The following is a 21079-nucleotide window of genomic DNA, read 5'->3' on the forward strand; positions in this document are numbered from 1 at the left end:
CAAGGTACTTAATCAGGGAATGCAAGTCATTTGCCTTCTCGAAGCTTCCTCTCCTCCCCTGGAGACTCGTGGAGTTTTCTCGATCTTTTTTTCCTTCTGCTTCGAAACCCCTTCAAGAACTGGGGTCTGGGCCGAAATGGTCCAGAACCTGACCCCTCAAAGTTGCTTTCCGTTCCAGCCAGGGCGGCAGAGCCTTGCTGCCACCTGGCCCAGCAGACCAGACCCCTAGTCATAGAGGGTGCGTGAAATAAAGGTCCGTCTGTTGTGGTGGTTTGTTCCAGAGCTGGTGATGCTGCTGGAATGGTGGTCGGGCACGGAGTGCATCATCCACACGGACCCCCGGGCCTACCCCAAGTACGGGAAGGAAAACGCCATCGTTGTTCTGAACCACAAGTTTGAGATCGACTTTCTCTGCGGTTGGAGCCTGGCCGAGCGCTTCGGGGTCTTAGGGGTAAGTCGGACGTGCATTTCCCATCTCACACGTCTCTCTCCTTCAACCCTGTAACTTGTCTTTTCGCTCTCGGTCGTTCAGAGTTTGCAGCAGCATCAACAGACTTGTTGAAATGTTCTTAACCAACTGCTTTTCCTCCTTGCTCAGAATCAAGTGAACATCTGCTTATGAGTAAGGATCGTGTTTATTCAGCAGTTATGATGCACTGGGCATTTGACGTGCGATTAATGTATTTAATCCTTACAGAAACATTTGGGAGTCAGGAACTGACACCTGTCCTTTTTGAAAAGCTGCGGTTAAATACCCTGCCAGTGGTCGCACAGCTGTTACGCAGGTTTGCATTTGAACTTGTCCAGCGTCGTATTCTTAATCTCTGTGCTCTGCTCCCTCCCTGGCTGACGGGCAGAATTCACCTCTGAATGTTCATCCTCATGGACGTGAGAAAGCTGAGTGCCTAGGCGACAGCGTTTGACCTGCAGAATTCAGAATAAATACAAAATCCTGTTTTTCTCCAACTAGTTTGACTTCTTGCATACCTTTGGGACTGGGACTCCCCAGTTGACTTTTGTCATGGTTAACACATTGAGCTGTGCTGGTTGAGCCCGGAGCAAGTACCAGAGTCCTCGGGCTCAGGTATCCCGACAGGAATCACGGCGTGGACCAGCCCGGGGCTGGGAAAGTCGGAGACCCCTCGCACCGGAACCTGGAGATCCTGTGTTGCCCCCGGGAACGGTCCCCTGCAGACAGGCGGGGCCCGCGCACGTCGCACTTGCTTTTGGTGGCCCATGTAGACAGAATCATAGTGTGTAGAAGGTAGGAGTTTGAAGACCAGGCAGAGTAGATGTGACAAGAGTCCTGGGTCAGATTCCCTGGGGATGGTCTCAGTGTGTCCAGTCCCAGACGTGCCTGGGAGTCCCAGAGTTGGAAACGGAACTTTGGGTCCTGCTGGCCTCTGCCTGTTGGGAAGAGCCTTGGCTAAGAGACTAAATAGCCTTGGGACACATTTTGTATTTGCTTTTTTAAACTTGTTTTTTAAATTTATTTATTCATTTATTTATTTTGGCTGCATTGGGTCTTTGTTGCTGCACGTGGGCTTTCTCTAGTTGTGGCAAGTGGAGGCTACTCTTCATTGCGGTCCGCGGGCTTCTCATTGCGGTGGCTTCTCTTGTTGCGGAGCATGGGCTCCAGGCGTGCGGGCTTCTGCAGTTGTGGCTCATGGGCTCAGTAGTTGTGGCTCACAGGCTCTAGAGCGCAGGCTCAGTAGCTGTGGCGCACAGGCCCAGTTGCTCGTGGCATGTGGGATCCTCCCAGACCAGGGGATCCTCAAACCCGTGTCCCCTGCACTGGCAGGTGGATTCTCAACCACTGCGCCACCAAGGAAGTCCTAAACATTTTTTTAAAATTTGGGGCCAAAGGTGAGAGAAGGAAATATGCTTAGAAACAGGTTCCAATAATGTCTTTAGGACAAATGATGGTCGTTGTACAGGTAAACTATCAAAAGGCAACTAAGATCGTTAGCAGTTTTTCAAGAGATGGAAACAGTGTGTTAAATCACTGTTGCTACCTTAAGACTTCTAGAAAACTGGAATGCCTGGGGGTGAGTGCACTGAAAGGATTTCTAGGAATGGACAGGCCGCCCTCCCAACAGTTTTCTCCTTTGCTTTCCTATTTCTTCTTCCAGTAGTGACGTGATGTCTGTGCAGGCACACGTGTGTGTGTGTGTGTGTGTGTGTGTGTGTGTTCAAACATATTTTCAGGAACAAAACCAGAAATTCTATTATCTGCCTTTCTCTGTCATAGAGGCCTCAGACAGAGATCTTAGCTACAGTTCTGTGGCTTTATTTATTTTTTAATTTTTTTGCGGTACGCGGGCCTCTCACTGTTGTGGCCTCTCCCGTTGCGGAGCACAGGCTCTGGACGCGCAGGCTCAGCAGTTGTGGCTCACGGGCCCAGCCGCTCCGCGGCATGTGGGATCCTCCCGGACCGGGGCACGAACCCGTGTCCCCTGCATCGGCAGGCGGACTCTCAACCACTGCGCCACCAGGGAAACCCCTGTGGCTTTATTGTCGCTGAGAGGAGAGAAAAATGTCATAATCCGAACCCCATCGTGGATACAGATGATCGACGACCGGATCCTTCTTCCCTTACGGGAGAAAGCGTACGGGGTGTCTTTGCCTCCTGACCGGAACTAGTGCTAATCCCGCCTAAGCTAGCCTTCCTGGAGCGCTGGTTCTTCACGCGCACTTCGGGGGCAGCTGCTGACTTTCTGGGCTTCGCAGGCAGCTTGGGTATGTTCATGCTCAGGATGTGAAACGTGTAATTTGGGGCAACAGAAGGTGTGTTGGACTTAGAGGCACTTTCCAGTGGCCATGGTCCCCCTGGTGGCTTTGTGACCACGGGCTTCTTCTATGCACGTCTTTCACCTTATTTGTGCTATTTTCAATCTCTATGGTATGGTTGTTGTTTACTTTTTATATAGATAAAGGGGAAGAGCCTCCGTTTGGGTGAAGAATTTGCCCCAGGGTAGGAACTAGTAACTCTGATTTCCCAGTTGCTGCTCTTTCCTCCTGGAGGGTGTTGAGAGGAAAGGCTGGGGGAGTGCCTTGTGTCAGAGAATGACCAGGGTGATGGCTGGAGGGACCAAGTTTCCAGTCCTGCCACAGCACACCCCCCCCCCCCACCCCCGGTCTGTGCGGGGCTCGTTCCAAGGAAAGAAAACCCTCAGCACCACCATGGGGTCAGGGATGGAGTGACGGGACCAAGGACGCAGGGGCACAGACAGGGAGGGGGGACCTTGGACCGGACAGGAGACCCGGGACTGAGCAGGGCAGGCTTTCGTGGACTCATGAGTGTCAGCGCCCTTTAGCATTTTCCAGGCAGAGGCTCTGACGCCGATCACTTTACAACGCGGCCCACAAGGGTGCAGAGGCATGAAAGTTCTTAAGCAGAATGGCCACCCGCCCACGGCACGGGGACTGCTCGTCTCCAGCCGTGACTGCCTCGATGAGTACCGTAGCTACTGGATTTCATTTCTTCCTCTTGAAAACCAAACAACTAATGTCGTGTGCAAGGGCACGAGCCTTGCCTCTTGGTCTGGAGTTCTAGGCACTCCACCCAGCGGGGGGTGGGCAGGTCTCACCCCCTTAGGACGACACCGCTCCCCTTCTCACTGGAGCCTGGGTAGCCCTGCTCAGGGCGCCGCCAGATGGTCTGGCCCCCAAGTTCCCTCCAGCAGTGGAGGGACAGTGGGGAGCGGGCAGCAGGTGAGCACTGAGCTCCCTACCCCCCAGCACTGGGGGAGCAGCCGGTGCTGGGGCCGTGGCCGTCTGTGCACGGTCTGATGCAGCCGTGAGCTGGCAGAGGCACTGGGAGGGAAGGGAGAGGGCGTCGTGACCTTGCGGGGTTGAGCCAGCTCAGGGGGAAGCTTCAGACTGTGTTCTCACGGGGGATGTTCTCCCTACATGGCAGGGCATGATTTACCCCCCACGTGTGTCTCCTGGAGCACCTGAGGTTTACCTGGAGGGCGTGAGGCCAGGGGAGCTGCCTGACCCCTTCCTAAAGCAGCCCATACATTCCTACTGCCCTTGAAAGGAACCAAGGAGCATCTTGTTACATGAATTGTTTAGCAGTACTTTTGTCTTAATTGACCTTCAAAAAAACTCACCTGATTCACCTCTTTTGTTTATTTATTTATTTATTTATTTATTTATTATTTTTGGCTGCGTTGGGTCTTCGTTGCTGGGTGCAGGCTTTCTCTAGTTGTGGTGTGTGGGCTACTCTTCGTTGCGGTGCGCGGGCTTCTCATTGCGGTGGCTTCTCTTGTTGTGGAGCACGAGCTCTAGGTGCACGGGCTTCAGTAGTTGTGGCACGCGGGCTCAGTAGTTGTGGCTCGTGGGCTCTAGAGTGCAGGCTCAATAGTTGTGGCGCACAGGCTTAGTTGCTCCGTAGCATGTGGGATCTTCCCGGACCAGGGCTCGAACCTGTGTCCCCTGCGTTGGCAGGCAGATTCTTAACCACTGCGCCACCAGGGAAGCCCCCATCTCTTTTTTTTTTTTTTTTTTTTTGCGGTACGCGGGCCTCTCACTGCTGTGGCCTCTCCCGTTGCGGAGCACAGGCTCCGGACGCGCAGGCTCAGCGGCCATGGCTCACGGGCCCAGCCGCTCTGCGGCATGTGGGATCCTCCCGGACCGGGGCACGAACCCGTGTCCCCTGCATCGGCAGGCAGACTCTCAACCACTGCGCCACCAGGGAAGCCCCCATCTCTTTTTTTTAAGTAACACATTTTGAGATCCTTCTGGAGTCTGAGGAGTTTGGTTTTTAGAGAAGAGTTATAAAGGTTCCTGACGGGGCATTTTTCATCTTAACATGTAACAACCCAAGAGGAAGTGAGTTGAAATTGAAGCAAGTGAAATTTGCAGAAATCCTTGAGAGGAGGGTTATTAAATGTGAAATTGGATTTGTGGAGAAAGTGATGGGATTCTTTTACAAAGAAAAAAGGGGGAGGGTTTTTAGTCTTTTATAAGCTTTTACCCTGTGTGGTCATTCTGGTGGCCTGTCCCCCAGGCTCTGGTCCCCTCGGAGCTGGCCTTGCCCGGCATGGGCCGGGCACCAAAGGCTCTGGTTATGGTCTTTAAGGGGTTCACTGACTCATTCCTCCTTGGGGTGAGTGTGACCAGTGAACAGGCCAAGGCGTGCAATGCAAACGGTCACGGCTTCCGAAGCTTCGAGTCTGTTTACTTTTCTCTCTGCCCCAGTAAAATACGCATGTCCTCCTTCACAGTGGCCCCGAAAGGTTACCTGAGATCACGTTTGTTGGGTCTTTGAGCAGTTTCAGGGCCTGGTAAGCGCTCCATAGCAGCAGCTGTTCTTGTCCATTTTTATCTGCTGGGTATGTGTGGCCTGGCAGTTACCCCGGAGGCCAACTGGGATGTTCTCTTCGGGTCTTTAAAGAAGCCCTATGTGTTAGTTATCTACAGCAGGTGACAAGCCCCAAACGTAGTGGCTCAAAACAAACTCGAGTTATCACCGGTTGTGTGGTCTGAGATCAAAGCTCAGCTCCGCGGGGCTCCTGGCAGGGGTCCCTCCGAGGCTGGATGGTGGCCTCATCTGAAGGCCGGCCGCGCAGTGATCTGCCTCCAGGCTCACCCCTGTCTGTTGCCAGCCTGACTCTCGCGCCTGGGCCTCTGCTCGGGTGTCAGCTGGTCCCCACGGGGAGCGATGCAAGAGTGAGTGGGAGAAAAAAGCACCTGAAGCAGAAGCCACGGCCTTGTTGCACCTGAAACTTCTGCTCTATTCCATTTGTTGGAGATGAGTTGAGGAGCCCACCCCGTACTCCGGGAAGCAGGGAGGTACCAAGAGGAGAGGCCAGCGTGGAGGCTGCCTGCCACCCACAGCATGACGTTTAGCCTCACACCTCACGTTTCCATTTAGTTGACAATTATTTAGGGGATCCATCACAGCTCCGCCTGAAAATAGATCGAATTCCTGTCGCATGTCTGCGTACATCGAGGTGCAGAGGAGAATGGAATTCTTATTCCTAAGCAGAGGGCGCTCACGAACTCCCTAGTGCCTTCTGGGCACGAGGCCTCAGTTGATGACGAGGGCAGCTGATGCATCTTCAAAATACTTACCCAGCAAGCGTGTTGGGTGTATTTTCTGTGGAAGACACCGCTCTGGGTGCTGTGGAGATACAAGGACAGACTGAAAGGTCCAGCCGTTGCTCTCAGTGACTTTCTAACATATAGAGAGAGGCAACGAAGGGGCATATAAGCCGGTCACACAACACAGGGCTTGAACAATAATGGGAGGTGGGGCACACGTCCATTGGGGGCACCCTGTGCGTGTCCACAGACCACTCAGCCATACAGCAGCTTCCTGGGGGTCCTTTGCTTGCTGGGGAGGGCCCAGAGGTCCCGGCTAGGAGCTGGGGCCACCGTGGTCAAGGCAGAAGACGGGGGGGCGAGTTTTGGTGTCTGGGGCAGCTCTGTTTATACCAGCCTGTGGGGAAGGACTTCAGTATTTCAACAAAGGGAGAATGACGTTTCAGTGCTGTTAGCACACTGACTGCTGCACCCAGCGATGCAGAAATTTCCCAGAAGGTGTTGACACAGGGCTGAGGCCTTGAAGAACGGGGGTGGTTTTAGGAGGGGATGAGAGAGAGGTGTAGGTAAAGGGAGAGTTATGAGGCGAGGGACAGGGGTGCCTGGAGGGAGACCATGAGTGATGTGGCCACCCAGCGAGGATGTGGCCAGCTGCCGTGGTCCTGGGCTCTGCTGACCAGTTCTTCTCCATCTGCCAAGCGTACATTTTAGCCCTCCCACTGCCTCGTTCGCTGGCTGCCACCTCAGGGTCACCGTGGGGTGCTTTTGGACTTACTAACCCGAATCAGAAAGAAGGTGTCATGAAACCCAAGAAAATCAAGAACTGAACCCAAACCTGTCAATGTTCGGTTTGATTTCGCCAGGCTGCTTCTGGTTATGAACAGGCAATGGGGTTCTTTCTGTGTGAGGTCACACATATCTAAAAACCAGCATTTCTTAAAGTTTGATTGTACAAGGACCAGTTTCCTAACTACAGATTCCTGAAAGGAATGTCGCTGCAGACTTGTTTACAAAGGCTGCACGAATGTTATTTCCTATAAACCTCCCATCAATGATCACGTTCTCCCAAATTGTAGGTTTCCTGTGTTTTATTTTCAAACGTGTAAAACTACCCAATAAAGTGGATGCCCTGAAAGATGAATGTGTGCTCAGGTCTCCAGAACAGATCTTTCTGTTTCCCTCTGAGGATAGCAGGGGAGAGACAGATGTGTAGGCAAAACTCCCAAGTGGTTTCGAGACCCACACGTGTGACTTGTACCCTGGCTCCTGCGTTTACCAGCTCTGGGACCGTGGGGAGGTTATCTGACTTTTCTGAGCCTCAGTTAACCGTTCTCATTTCGTGCTGTTTAAGGGTTTCGTGAATATAAGTAAAATACCTCATCAATCGCCTAGCACAAAGTAGGCGTGCCCTAATTGTTAGCTCCTTCCACCCTAATTCGTTTCCCTTCATTCAGTGTTTTCTCATGAAAAGTAGGATAAAGTGTAGAGGGTGCAAGAGAGATGGAATGTTTTCAAAATGCCATTTGCCCAGCGGTTCTGGCACTGGATCCCGTGCGGCTGCGGCTGAAATCCCCCATCACTTTTACGAACTGCGAGGTATCGTGGCATTTGTTTACCTTCATCCCGGCTTCTTCATAGGTGCCTGTCAGGCTCTCTCTTTGGCTACAGAGAGATTAGAAGTTTCTAGATGTGGAGAAGTGGTGTTTTCCTTACCAGTGGCTACACCTGCAGCCATGGTTTTGTCAGCCCCGTTAAGTTGGGTTCCGGCATCCTCAGGTGGGTCTGCAGGGGACTCCTGCACCTCCCACTCCCACCCCGGTTAATCGGTTAACGGTTAATCCGCAGCTCTGTCGGCATTGCTGCCAGGCGCCGCCAGCTCGGGGAGGAAGCAGGGGGGCCGCCGTTTGCCTCTGTGTGTTCACCAGTTGGGCCAGGCAGGCTCTGGCATGTGACACAGGTAAGAACCCTGAGAGAATGGAGATGACATGAAAGCCCTTACAATCCCGGGAGCTGGGAGAAGCGTTGGCCACGGAAAGGAGTCTCTGGAAGTACAGATGCATCTTGAGCTCATAACCAAGTGTATTCCTGGAAGTGGTAGCGCGCACTTTATTTTTAAGAGCGTAGCCCCAAGTTAGATGCGCCAAGTCTTCCTTTTATTGCACAAGATCCTCTGGCTTGCCTTTAACAAGCCGAAGTCGGATCACACCGACCGGCGGTAAATCCAGGCTGGCTTGCAGCTGTGGTGCCACTGGGCATCCTCCCTCCTCTTCCTGCAACTTGGCAAAGGCCTGTGACGTTTGCTCTGGGAGCCGACTGTGCACCCATTGCCCCGTCCGCTGCTGCCTCTGTTACACCCGTCTGCCATCTGCCCAGGGGGCCCCGTGCCCCCGTGTTCCTGAGCTTCCGTTGACTGTTCCTCAAACACCCCCTGGCTGGAGGTACTGAGCACAGGGAAGCGACTCCATGATCTTCTGCCCCCTCCCTGGAAGGCTCTGTCTCCCTGTCTGCCCCGGCCCAGGCCCACCCAGGATGGACTCAGGCTGGCCTTTCAGATCAGAGGCCAGGCAGCACCACAAGATCCGTGCCCAGGAAGCGGGGCAGAGCATCCTGCCAGGAATTCCTCCGGAGCCCTGATCCCACAGACCACAGTCAGCTGTGACTTACTCTGAACCTAAGAGCTGCCTCGTTTGTCCCCAGATGCCCTTCTTTTTCACTCCACGTCTGCACTCTGGTCAAACCAAGAGCAGTTTGGGGCTTGGAAGCCCGTAAGTTGGGGTCCGGGGGAGACGTTATCGAGATCCAAAGAGCTGCAAGCATTTTGCTGGACTTTGACATGTGTGATGGTCTGTTTCCAGCAGATGAATTCTCACACTGCTTTTGCTCCGTGTTTGTTTTCTGCCTTTCCCCTGTGGCTGTGACTCATGGTGGGACAGTGTTCATTTTTCTTTGGGACTCTCTTGAGATTTTTCTGGTGGTTTAAGGTCCCCAGCATTTTCCTCCTTAGCATCAGAGAAGGGAGAAAGCAAGAGAAAGAAATTCAGTGTACGTGAGTTAGGTCACATGCGGTACCCTAGTTGGCACAGGTTGAGTCTCTCACCTTTCCTCTTTCTCTCTCTCTCTCTCTCACACACACACACCCCTCTGGTTTATTATTTTGAGCTCCAGTCTTTTCCTCTGTGTTTTACTATGGCCAGGGACTTATATCTCAGAGACATATTCTAATCTCATCTTTTCCTGCATCCATTTCTTTTGCTGGGAACCATATCTGTCCAATAACTTATCTGCAGAATTTAGTGGCAGAAGTAACACTGAAATTGCCAGATTTCTTTTTCTTTTTACAAATTTATTTATTTATTTATTTTTGGCTGCGTTGGGTCTTCGTTGCTGTGCGTGGGCTTCTCCCTAGTTGTGGAGAGCGGGAGCTACTCTTTGTTGCGGTGTGCGGGCTTCTCATTGCAGTGACCTCTCTTGTTGGGGAGCGTGGGTTCTAGGTGCATGGGCTTCAGTAGTTGTGGCACGCGGGCTCAGTAATTGTGGCTCGCGGGCTCTAGAGTGCAGGCTCAGTAGTTGTGGTGCACGGGCTTAGTTGCTCCACAGCATGTGAGATCTTCCCGGACCGGGGATCGAACCCGTGACCCCTGCATTGGCAGGCAGATTCTTAACCCCTGCGCCACCAGCGAAGCCCAATTGCTAGATTTCTGTTTCTCTCTTCCCACTATACTTTGGACACCTGAAGGCCGTGGACAGTCCTAGCCATCTTTGTGTTCCCAGCACCAAGGAGGTTTTTGGCAAATACCTGCTGCACGACCAGAGTGGCTTTGAGGTTCAGGTTCACATATCACACGTCATGATGGTGGCTGAGCTGTTGGTTGACTTGCTGGTCCTCTGTGGTGATGGGCCTACACAGCTTGGCTGGTCTCCACTAATCTTAAACATTTGCGACTGTGTTTTTAGCTCACAGTCAAGAAAAAGTTCAGAGTGTTAAAGTGTGGGTGCCGTAGCCTGTTTATTATTGAAGTCTCACCTGTTTTCAAAGTTCCACTTAAGATACCCCATTCGGGTATTTTATATATTTAGTGGAAATAAGTGACCTTGGGTGAACCCAACTGGTAACCATGATGGTGGACCTTCAGGAGGGAAGCCAGGAAGAGATATTTATGCAAACAACCCCTTGACCAGGTACCATCTTGCTGACTAGTCTCAGTCCCTACTCGTGTTCTCTGCTGGTCCCTGCAGAGTGGTTGGAGGAGGAGGGGACATTGTGGAAAGGTGACTGCAGAGGATGCCCTACTGTTCCCAGCTATCCTACAAACCCAGCATCAACACTTAACATTTTCATCTTATCAGTTGGCATGTGGCCGTGTTGGAGAAAAACCTTAACTAGGAAGTTCTGACTCTGCGCCTTTTTTTTTTTTTTTTTTTTTTTTGCGGTACGCGGGCCTCTCACTGTCGTGGCCTCTCCCGTTGCGGAGCACAGGCTCCGGACGCGCAGGCTCAGCGGCCATGGCTCACGGGCCCAGCCGCTCCGCGGCATGTGGGATCTTCCCGGACCGGGGCACAAACCCGCATCCCCTGTATCGGCAGGCGGACTCTCAACCACTGCGCCACCAGGGAAGCCCCTCTGCTCATTTTTTAACCACAGAGGCTGTAGAGCGGAGAGAGGTGAGGCGAGAGCCAGCTAACCTCAGGTTGGAATGCACCAGATCTTACTGCATCCTTAGAACAGGCTTTTGTAGCCCCTTGTGGTCTCTGCCCAGGGGTTGACCAGTTGGCTGGAGGTGCTGAATTTGGGACTCCTGGGGGTGGCTGCTTCCCTGAGCAACTGGCTGGTCCTGAAAATGGTTGTGGGCTGCTTAATTAGATTGCTTGGGCAGCTGTGGTAAGACAATTCTCAATCTCTCTCTCTCTCTCACACACACACACAGGCTAGAAAGGTTCATAAACTTTTCACCATAGGATGTGATAGGATGACAATGACTCCCTACAGCAGCTAGAAAGTGGCCAGGGGTACATTTCAGCCCCTGTAGTTGTGGATTGCTGTGCTGCCTGGGAACATTTTTTGTTTTTTAGATATGCTTGTGCCTAGATGGCTCTATTGATAAATCTAACTCATCAGTAAATCCTCTCAGATCTACCTTCAGAATTAATCTAGGATCAGTGACACTGGTATATTTTCTTGTACGTTCTCTCTTAAAGGCACTACCATCCACTCACAGAGACCTTTGCTTGACCTGGGGGAGTCATGGCATTGTTGGCATATTAAGTTGCCTGGAGGACTGTATGCATATTTGAATAGTACGTTTCTAGTTTTTGGTCATAAATGAGTTAACTCCTGTAAATCTCCCAGCCCAGTGCCTATCACGGAGTGCTTTACTACGTGTAACTATTGTTATTACTACATTCTAAAGCTGGCTTAGGAAATGGGTTGAATTAAAAGGGACATTCAGCTGCTGTGGCTACTTTGTGGTAATAATAATAGCTACACACTACTGAACACCTGTGTGTCCTGTTCTCAGCTAGGAGCTTTGGTATATGTTTCCATGTGTTCCTAGATCTTTACAGCAACACTTTCAGCTAAGTATTACTTTGCTCATAAGAATACAGACAGGAAAGTTGAGGCTCACCATGTAAACATAATCAACAACAAGGCCTAGGCCTAATCATAACATCCAGAATTTGAAGGTTGAAAGATGGATTAATTCAGCATAAAAACAGAAATGGCTCCTCTGTTCCTTTTCCTCATTAAAAACAGATAGGCTGTTTTTGATCCAGGGACTCATGTTCCAGAAGCAAATGGTTGAAAATGTGCTGATGTCAACCACTTCTTAAAAAGGGCATTGTTAGAGGGACACCAGCAAAATAGTTTTCTGAAAAGTTCAGCGTGTTAGAGTGTGGGTGCCCTAGCCTGTTTGTTATTGAAGTCTTAGCTGTTTTCAAGGTTCCACTTAAGATACCCCATTCAGGTATTTTATATATTTAGTAGGAAAAAAAAACAACAACAGGAAAATCTAACAAAATTAAAGAAGCACTTCTAATCTCACCATCCAGCTATAGCTACTGTTATTTTTCTCCGTTTTACCGTTTTCCATATAGTTAGTCATACTATAAACTCAGCTTTGATTACAGATTAAAAAAAAAATTTAGTCTTAACATAAAGCATTTCCCCAGCCATTAAATATTCATAGAAAACAAATTTTAGTGGCTGTAAATCAAGGGGTTGACAAAGTTTGTGTGTAATTGTGCAAATAGTGAATATTTTAGGCTTCATGGACCATATAGCCTCTGTCACGACTTTTCAACTCAACTGCTGGAGCGTGGAAGCAGCCATGCTACTAGCAGCCTACTAGCAGTAGGCAACGTGTATGTAAAAGAGAGCGGCTGTGTCTCAGTAAAACTTTATTTATAAAAACAGGTGGCAGAGCAGATTCGGCCCGCCGGCTACGTTTGTATGATATCGTATATGACATAATTCATAGAACTCTTTTTTTTAATTTAATTTTTAAAAATTGAAGTATAGTTAATTTGCAATGTTGTGGTAATTCACAGAACTCTTCCACTGTGGGACATTTAGATGGTTTTCAGTGCCGTGACACAGTATGACAGGGATGACACACAGACTGTTGCGGTCACGTCTTTTGGTTTACATGTACATCCCACATCAGTGTCAAAGTCGCCATTTCCTTTTAGCGGCAGGTCATCGGGGCCAACCACTAAGACCCACCTGGGTCTTGTGGGATGGATCCATTAATAGGAAGCACCCCTGAGAGGACTTTTCCCCAGCAGACAGCCGTGACTGACTGCATTGGACCATTCACCTTCCAGACCCAGCAGCTGCTACTCTGGAGTATAGGATCCTTCTCTTGGCTGTACAATAGATCACCGTTCATAGCTCCTTCAAATGGCCACAGATTAATTTTGGAAAGAGCTCAGGAGCAGGTAATTTTTAAAATAATCCTAACCTGCTGAGAAAGTAAGTTTAGTTCTTTGGTGAAGAGTTTTTGTTTTGTTTTCATCCTCAAGGCTGTGATCAGGGAGGTGACTGAAGGGCAGGGAGCAGGGACCATGAAAACATCCCAGCTGACAAGAGGGGACGGCTGAGGAGAGGGCCAGGAGGCCTCCCACAGCCTGAAACCCACCCGTGGACTCAGCGCGTGGCCTTTAGATGGCTCCAGTGGGGGAGTGGTGATGCGTAGAAAGTGTAGCCTGTGCCGGGCACACGTGGGCCCACGCCCCTCATTTGGAGAGTACTCTGATCTTTGGGGACCTGCCTCTGGGCCCTCTGGGGCAGGTCGTCGGATTTTATGGCTTTGGTTCTTCTATTTCTTTTCTTTTTTGTTTCGTTTTTCGTTTGGGTTTTTTTTGTTCGTTTGTTGGGGTTTTTTTGGCCACGCTGCACGGCAAGCAGGATCTTGGTTCCCTGACCGGGGATCGAACCTGTGTCCCCTGCAGTGGAAGCTCGGAGTCCTAACTAATGGACCAGCAGGGAATTCCCCAGGCTTGGTTCTGTGTGAAGGAATTTGCATGTTGGAAATTGGTGTGTGGGAAAAGCAAAACCAAAACCCGCCAAAACGTGGAGACGCTACTCCTGAAAGGTATCTGTGCTTTTCCTTCTCCCAGTGGGGAAGATGCTTGTGGATTTTTTAAGGTCAAGGGAACAAGTGGCTGTTCGCACCTTTCTCTGGCCTGCGTGGGTGGGTCGGGGGATATGGCCTGTTGCCCCTCTGCTGAGCTTTGTAGTTCTTGTGGGAGTGACAGGGAAAAGAGACAGGGCAATGCTGAAGTACGGCCTCGTGGGCTCAGGGGCGTGGCCAGACAGCTGCCACCAGGAGCACAGCTGAGGCGCCACTTGTCCGCATCACTGCCTCCATCATCTGTGCCATTGATGGATGACGGCTATTTCTAGGAGCCTCTTGGCCAATTCCAAAATTAGGGGCGAAAAATATAGAACCCAATCCACTAGATCAAAAGCTGGTTCTTGTGTCTCCCCTGCTCCCTCGCCCCACTGGATCCCTGCTTGTCATCCCCCCCCCCCCCCCCCCCCCGTTCGGGGCCTGCAGCACCTGCAGCCTTGGGGCTGCGCTGGCCAGCAGACGGGTGGGGCTCTCCCAGCACCTCTGCTGATCCCGGTTCGCCTCTCGGCACCACCATTTCCCAGCTGTCGAACCCCGAGAACCCGCTGGGCCACGTTTCCTGGCCTGTAAGGAGGGTAGGGTCCGCCCACCCGCAGAGCCAGCAGGGTTGCTGCGGACCGGGTGAGGTCTGCGTGGTGGGCTTAGCGAGCACTCCGGGGTGGGCACCTACCTGTGTGAGCTGGTGGAGGGTGATGCAGCATCCCATGGCCCCCAGAGGTTCCCGACTGCTCCGCTGCCCGCCCTCCCCTCGGAGAGCCAGGCCCCCTTGCCCCCTGCCCCCGGGGCAGGGTTTGCACGACCTTGACCTCCAACTGACCGGTGTCGGAGGCTCTCCCCGCCTCTGCATGCTCGGGAACTGTCCCCGTGCCTGGAGTGCACGTTCACTCCTCCTAGAGATCTCCGGCGGCCGTCGGGGAGGACCCCACGCCCCCTTTCACGGACGCCCCGGGCCCCCTCTGTTTCAGGGCTCCAAGGTCCTGGCCAAGAAGGAGCTGGCCTACGACCCCATAATCGGCTGCATGTGGTAATTCACGGACGCCCCGGGCCCCCTCTGTTTCAGGGCTCCAAGGTCCTGGCCAAGAAGGAGCTGGCCTACGACCCCATAATCGGCTGCATGTGGTAATTCACGGACGCCCCGGGCCCCCTCTGTTTCAGGGCTCCAAGGTCCTGGCCAAGAAGGAGCTGGCCTACGACCCCATAATCGGCTGCATGTGGTAATTCACGGACGCCCCGGGCCCCCTCTGTTTCAGGGCTCCAAGGTCCTGGCCAAGAAGGAGCTGGCCTACGTCCCCATAATCGGCTGGATGTGGCACTTCACGGAGATGGTCTTCTGCACGCGCAAGTGGGAGCAGGACCGCAAGACCGTCTCTGAGAGCCTGCTGCACCTGCGGGACTACCCCGAGAAGTACTTTGTACGTGCACCCAGCCCTCGGGCGCCCCGTCACACTCACACTCGGGGTGCCCCGTCGCATATGAACTCGGGGTTCCCCGGTCACACACTCACACTCGCTCACGCCTCTGCTTCCTGAGCCTCCACAAATGTAGACCCTCTCTCTGAAGCTCACAGACCCTTGAACACAGTTAGACCGGGGGTGGAGGTCCTGCCTGAGGGGAGAGCAGGCACAGCTGCCAGGCCATCCCTGCTCGGGCCACTTCCTAAGGCTCCTGTGGGACCGTGTGCGGCATTTGACGGGGGATGGTGCGTGGGACCCCGGGACCTCGTGTGATCCCTGGGCTGTGTGTGTGACCTGGGAGCTGTCTATGTGACCTCAGGACTGTGTGTGTGACCTCGAGGCTGTGTGTGTGACCTCAGCTGTCTGAGTGACCATGGGGTGTGTAAGTGGCCTCGGCGACGTGTGTGACGGCCACCCTGTCCCTTCCAGTTCCTGATTCACTGCGAGGGCACGCGGTTCACAGAGAAGAAGCACCAGATAAGCATGCAGGTGGCCCAGGCCAAGGGGCTGCCCAGCCTCAAGCACCACCTGCTGCCTCGCACCAAGGGCTTCGCCATCACCGTGAGGAGTTTGAGAAATGTAGGTAAGGACGACCCTGCGGGGCCCCGTGCAGCGAGGGAAGGGGGCCCTGGCGCCCATAGGAGTAGCTTCCTCCCTGTGCCCCCACCCCCGCCCCTACGACGGAGAGGAGCCAGGGACGGAGGCTGGCACATCACCCCTGCGTAACCTGGGTCCGGGCACCCAGCGTTGGCGGAGTGGCCACTGCCTGCACAAGGGCGCACACGCACGCTAGGCCAACACTGCCCTCTGCTGCTCGGCGCAGGTACTGCAGGCGGCGGGCGGTGCTGCGTGCCTGGGCCCCACGCCCGGTCAGCCCAGGTTTTTGTTGCGGTTTTGCTTTATTTGGCATTTCTTGCCCGTCTTTGGCATTAGCTGCCTCCAGGCGATGACCTCTGTGACCTTGCCGCCTGTCGGGCTGGCCTTGAGTCCGGAGCCCTAAATTACTGTAGGTAAGGACGAGAAGCAAGTAGCAACAAGACCAGCCTGCCGCAGTCTCTTTGTCTCCTGTTGAATTCTGGTCCCTTTAGTTTGGAAACAGGTGCTTTACCCTTTCCTGCCCTGCGGGTGCCGGAAGCCCCGCTGCCCTGTCCCTCGTCTCCCAGGAGACGGGAGGGCGGAGCTGGGGGACCTCCCCGCGTCCCTGGCGCCGGTCTGCGCCCGCGGAGGCCCCGAGGCCAAGCATTCTGCGGGGAGAGCCGGCGGGGGCCCAATGCGGTCTCCGCGGCCCCGGTCCCCGGTCCTCTCTGCCCCGTGAGGCCGAGACCCCCAGCTCCTCCCCGGCCTGCACAGGGGATTGGGGTCGGTGCGTGTGGACCGTGCGGTGTTTCCGGTGCCGTCCCCACACTAGGGGGCGGCGGCCCCACCAGGAGCTTTGTCTTTGTGATCGCGCAGACCGGCCACCCGGCTCCTGTGGACGGAGCGAAGGCGGCACCGAGTCTGACTTTAACACGTGGGGACCCTGAAGGTCCCCGACTGCTCCAGGCGGCTCTGGGTCCCTCCCGCAGATTCTTCCCCCTGCCTGAGCTTTGCCTACAGGCCGAAGGGGCAAAGACTGCCCAGCTCTGCAGGCTGTCCCACCCCCGCGAATAGTGACGATGATGACGACGATGATGATGATGATGATAGCAGGGCAATTCTAATACGCCGGGCAGCACAAGCACCTCACGCATAGCGTGGCCGCAGCACGTGCCCCCTAGATGCAGTGAAGGAAACTTTTTTTACTTCCAATTTACAGATGAGGAAGTTGGGGCTGAAGGGTGAGGAACTCATCCCAAGTGACTCTACTATTGCACAGCAGGCTGGGGTCACACCCAGGGCGGCCTGGCTGGCGGGGCTGGCAGGGGCGTACCCGCCCTTCTGCTGGGCTTTGCAGGCAGATGGATCTAGTGCCGGGCCCCGTTCTATCACTTCAAGACCTTGGGGCTTCTTCTCTGGAAAAGGAGGGAACTGTGCAAATTTAGGCTGTTCTCTGGGGAAGCCCATCCTTGATTAATCGAAGTAACGCCACCTGTGTTGGAAGCATCAGGCTGCTGTGTAAGGGCAGGCTGAAGAAAGGAGGTGTGACACCCATTGACGGACATGGGCTCTCACACCCTGGGGCTCTGCAGCCTCACCCCATGCAGCCTGAGGCCTTTCACTCTACGTAATTCTGTGCTTAAAATGGCTGGACGATGTACTAAACGTGAAGGTTATTCTCCTCCAGCCTCACTCTTCCTAGGGAGGGGGACACCTCTCCCCGCGGGGAGGACAGGGGAGTGGTCTCGACTGCTTCGGTGGAGGGGTGGGAAGCTACCTGCCGGCACTCCTGCAGGTCAGCGAGAGGGACCCTCTCCCTTTGGCTAAGACGTGCTCTAGCTGCCAGAGCACCCCCTGTGGACCCCACGTGGTGGGCAGGCGGCAGGTAGAAGCAAATGGACAGTGGTTTTGAACCTTGGTTCTTCACGTTCCCAGCCAGAGCAAGCAACTCTCTACCCGCCCATCACCCCACTCACTTGATTGGTAGTAATTGCAAGTATGCAGAGCTCTCAGTGAAGTCTACTGAGCACAAACGATGTGCCGGGGCCTTTGGGAAGGGCTGACATTCAGCATCCCGAGTCCCATTCCCCAGGAGAACTAGGCTCAGGGAGACCGAGCGGGCTGTTCAAGAGAAGATCCCGCATCTGAGAAAAGGCGGCCCTGGGATTCGCACCCAGACTGACCGCAAAACTTCTGTTCTTTCCACTGTCCAGTCCTGCCTTACTGACTGCGGGAGGGGCCATCTGTTTCCACTGCGTATTTCTACCCTGCTCTTCCCTCACTGTTCCTTCACACATCCTGTCCTCCTGCCATCCTGCCATCCAAGAAGCATTCATGGAGCCTGGGCCAGGCCCTGGGGCTGCAGCAGTGAATGTTGACATAACTTTCAATATGCTGACAGGTTAACTCACCAGCTGGCAGACTGGTTAAAAATAATCACACATTCTTGTTTGTTTCTCAGCTACGTGTCAACTGACTAAACCATGTTTCAGTCCCTTGGAAGTTTCCAGTATCTTATTCTAGTTTTATAGCTATCTTATTTTTCTAGGGGAAAAATGCACATAGCATGGTTATGCTGCCGTACCTCAGAAACCTCCTTAGATAGTATTCTTTGGATTGATTTACCTTGCTGTTGGTATTTGTTTAAATATTGACATCTGTTGTAGTACATCATCTAGATGGGCCATCTGACCTCAGTGGTAACTGTATTCTGTTACTAAGCTGTGTGCTTTTCTGATGACGGAACGTGGTATGTACTCAACGTAGAACATTTGGACAGTATAGAGAAGCATGAAGAAGAAATTAGCAGTCCCTTCATTCCAAGAGCATCGGCTAGCAACCCCATTGTTGTTTTTCCAATGTGTGTATCTACCGAGTGAACTGGCTCGCACGCTATCTACTGCTTTGTATTTGTTTTATTTTTTTATAGTTTCAGCTGTATATGACTGTACACTCAATTTCAGAAACAATGAAAATCCAACACTGCTGGGAGTCCTAAATGGAAAGAAGTACCACGCAGATTTATACGTTAGGTAAGCTGGCTTCGTTTCCTTTCCAGAAAATAGGGCGCCCATCCCGAAATAGATAAACCGCCAATGACCTGCAGACCTTCCTCCAGGGGAATGTGTGAACATATTAGTAATTTCTTGTCTGCAGTCTGTACTAAATGGAACGTGTTCACAGTCACGTTTATCTTAATAGAGACGCGTGCACTGATGTAAATAAGGAGGTGAAGCCTCTTGTCTTCCCAGACACTTCGTGACTCTCTCTCACCAACTCGTTCTCATCAAAGAGCTCAGGTCCGACAAATGAAAGACAATTATTTTACAGCCATTTTTGAGACTGAGTGTGAGAGTTTATTTTATTGACCCCCTTTCTTGGAGGACGTGTCTACTCCATAGAAACAGACACAGATAAGAGCATCTGTAATTTACAAAGAGGCCTCGAAGCAAATGGAGAACATTTCAGCAGCATCTCACTTGTGTGTTACATTCCAAGCTAGGGAGCACAGAGAGGCAGGTGTCCTCCTTGACAGGTCTTTGTCTGAGTCATTGAATCAGGCTCTGGGCCATTCCCTCGTGGGCCGTGACTGCATTTGGGCCTGTATTTCCCCCCATAAGGATGTGGATTTCCCCCTTTGCAATCAACTGAATTACCCTCTCACTTCCACATCACCTAGACTACTACCTAAACAGAAGCCGAAGGAGGGCAAGCACTGTTAGTTTGAACCTGTGTTTGGGGCACCCGGCATGGGCCGCCTCCTTGCTAGCTATTCTCTGCTTGGCAGGCGGATCCCTTTAGGAGAAGTCCCAGAAGATGAGGACAGGTGCGCGGCCTGGCTGCACAAGCTCTACCAGGAGAAGGTCGGTGCTACGGGGTGGGCTCTGCACCATCTAAGGGTCCTTTTCAAGCGGCAGCTGTGGTGCTTTGGGACCTCCGGGAGTTGATGGTGGAGCGCGAGCCTCTCCCACCGGGCCGGGCGAGACCTCACGCCCTGGACGTTCGTTAATGACCCCAGGGCCGACGCTCTACTTGGCGACAGGGGAAAAAAAACGTCGCAAAATGTTTTTAAAGGGGCCGTCACAGAAAGAATGGAAGCCTATTTCATGGGTGTAGTGGACAAAAGAGGGAGTTATGGCCCCAAGAGCCCTTTGTCCATTTTCCCGCCGCTGGTCTGAAGGCAAAATATTCTTGGGGGGTGTGGGCGCTCTCTTTGGCAGTGACGGCTCTGGGTCCACAGTGTGGTTGCCTGTCTGGTCTCTAAAACATCACCAGCGTGAGCAGGACGAAGGCCCACAAGGGTCCACCTGGGCCGCGTTTGACTCCTTCAGGAGTCGGAATTAAGAGGTTTTCAAGCTGGCGGTGGGTTTTCCGCTTACACTGAGGGAAAAGTGTAACACTTACACGCCTTGGAAGGGTGGTGGGCTCGGCCCCAAGGCACGGGCCTCTTCAAACAACACGCTCCCAGGCCTGAGCCCTGGCTGATGCCTGGGAGGCGTCCCAGAAAGCGCCCCCTGCCTGGATTTGTTGACACAAGGAGGCGCCAGCCCTTTCTCTCTGTCCCCCCTTTCGTTTCCCTCTCCTTTTCTTCCCTTTCTACCCAGGGTCATAAGAGAAATTTTATTTTGCTGAGCTGAACGCTGGGAAAGCCCAGTCGGGCCAGCTGTGGGTGGGTGGCTCGGCCTCTGTGCCCTCCTGCCCAGTGCATGGGTGGCAGCTGCACACAGTGTGGACTCAGGGCACTTGTCCTCTGTCAGCAGGTTCTCCTGCTCCTGTAGACTTGTGGGGTGCTGTTTCTTTCTAGGAAATACAGTTCCCAGTTCCAATGTATAACATGCCACAGGATGATAACATGTGGAGACCAAAAAACGGAGGCATTATTAACAAAGTCCCCCTCCCTGACAGGCGGACTTTATTACAAAAGAAATAACACAGCCCAGAGAGGCCGTAAACATTCTGCTGCTGGAGCTGACGTCTGGCCCTGAGCCAGGCGTCTGTGTCCCACCCGGCAAAGTCACAAAGTCACACGGACGGAGCCCACGAGGCTGGCAGGAGTCACAGTGGCCACCAGGTCACTGGAGAGCAGTGGGGGTCTTGGGTGAGGTTTAGTTTTCTAATGAAACCAGAGAAAAAGAAAACTCTGGAGTGAATACGAAGTTCAGAGTCCTGCTGACTCCTAGAAAAGGGAGTCCTTTTTCCTCTTGTTAGAGGTTACAGATAAAAAATCTTGGCTTAGCGAATGTCTCACTGGAAACGAGACAGAAAAAGCATCCTCAGTTCCCCATTGTAACGTTACAATAGAAAAGCACTATCAAGGCTATTAAGGAAAAGAATTCGAGAAAACTTGCCCATTTTTTAAATGGGTGA

General features: G+C 52.8%; 1 protein-coding gene across 5 annotated transcripts in view; it reads left to right on the top strand.

Moving 5' to 3' along the window:
- AGPAT4 (1-acylglycerol-3-phosphate O-acyltransferase 4) overlaps positions 1 to 21079 on the top strand; it is a 1410257-nt gene that overhangs the window by 1384090 nt on the left and 5088 nt on the right. For all 5 annotated transcript variants that reach the window (XM_060029668.1, XM_060029670.2, XM_060029674.1 and 2 more), the window contains 5 exons: positions 282 to 451; positions 14933 to 15094; positions 15566 to 15719; positions 18642 to 18744; positions 19500 to 19575. In XM_060029668.1, the coding sequence (XP_059885651.1) occupies positions 282 to 451; positions 14933 to 15094; positions 15566 to 15719; positions 18642 to 18744; positions 19500 to 19575 (665 nt within the window). The remainder of the gene's footprint in view (positions 1 to 281; positions 452 to 14932; positions 15095 to 15565; positions 15720 to 18641; positions 18745 to 19499; positions 19576 to 21079) is intronic.

Source organism: Delphinus delphis, chromosome 14, assembly GCF_949987515.2.
Source record: "Delphinus delphis chromosome 14, mDelDel1.2, whole genome shotgun sequence".
In the NCBI taxonomy this organism is placed as follows: Eukaryota; Metazoa; Chordata; class Mammalia; order Artiodactyla; family Delphinidae; genus Delphinus; species Delphinus delphis.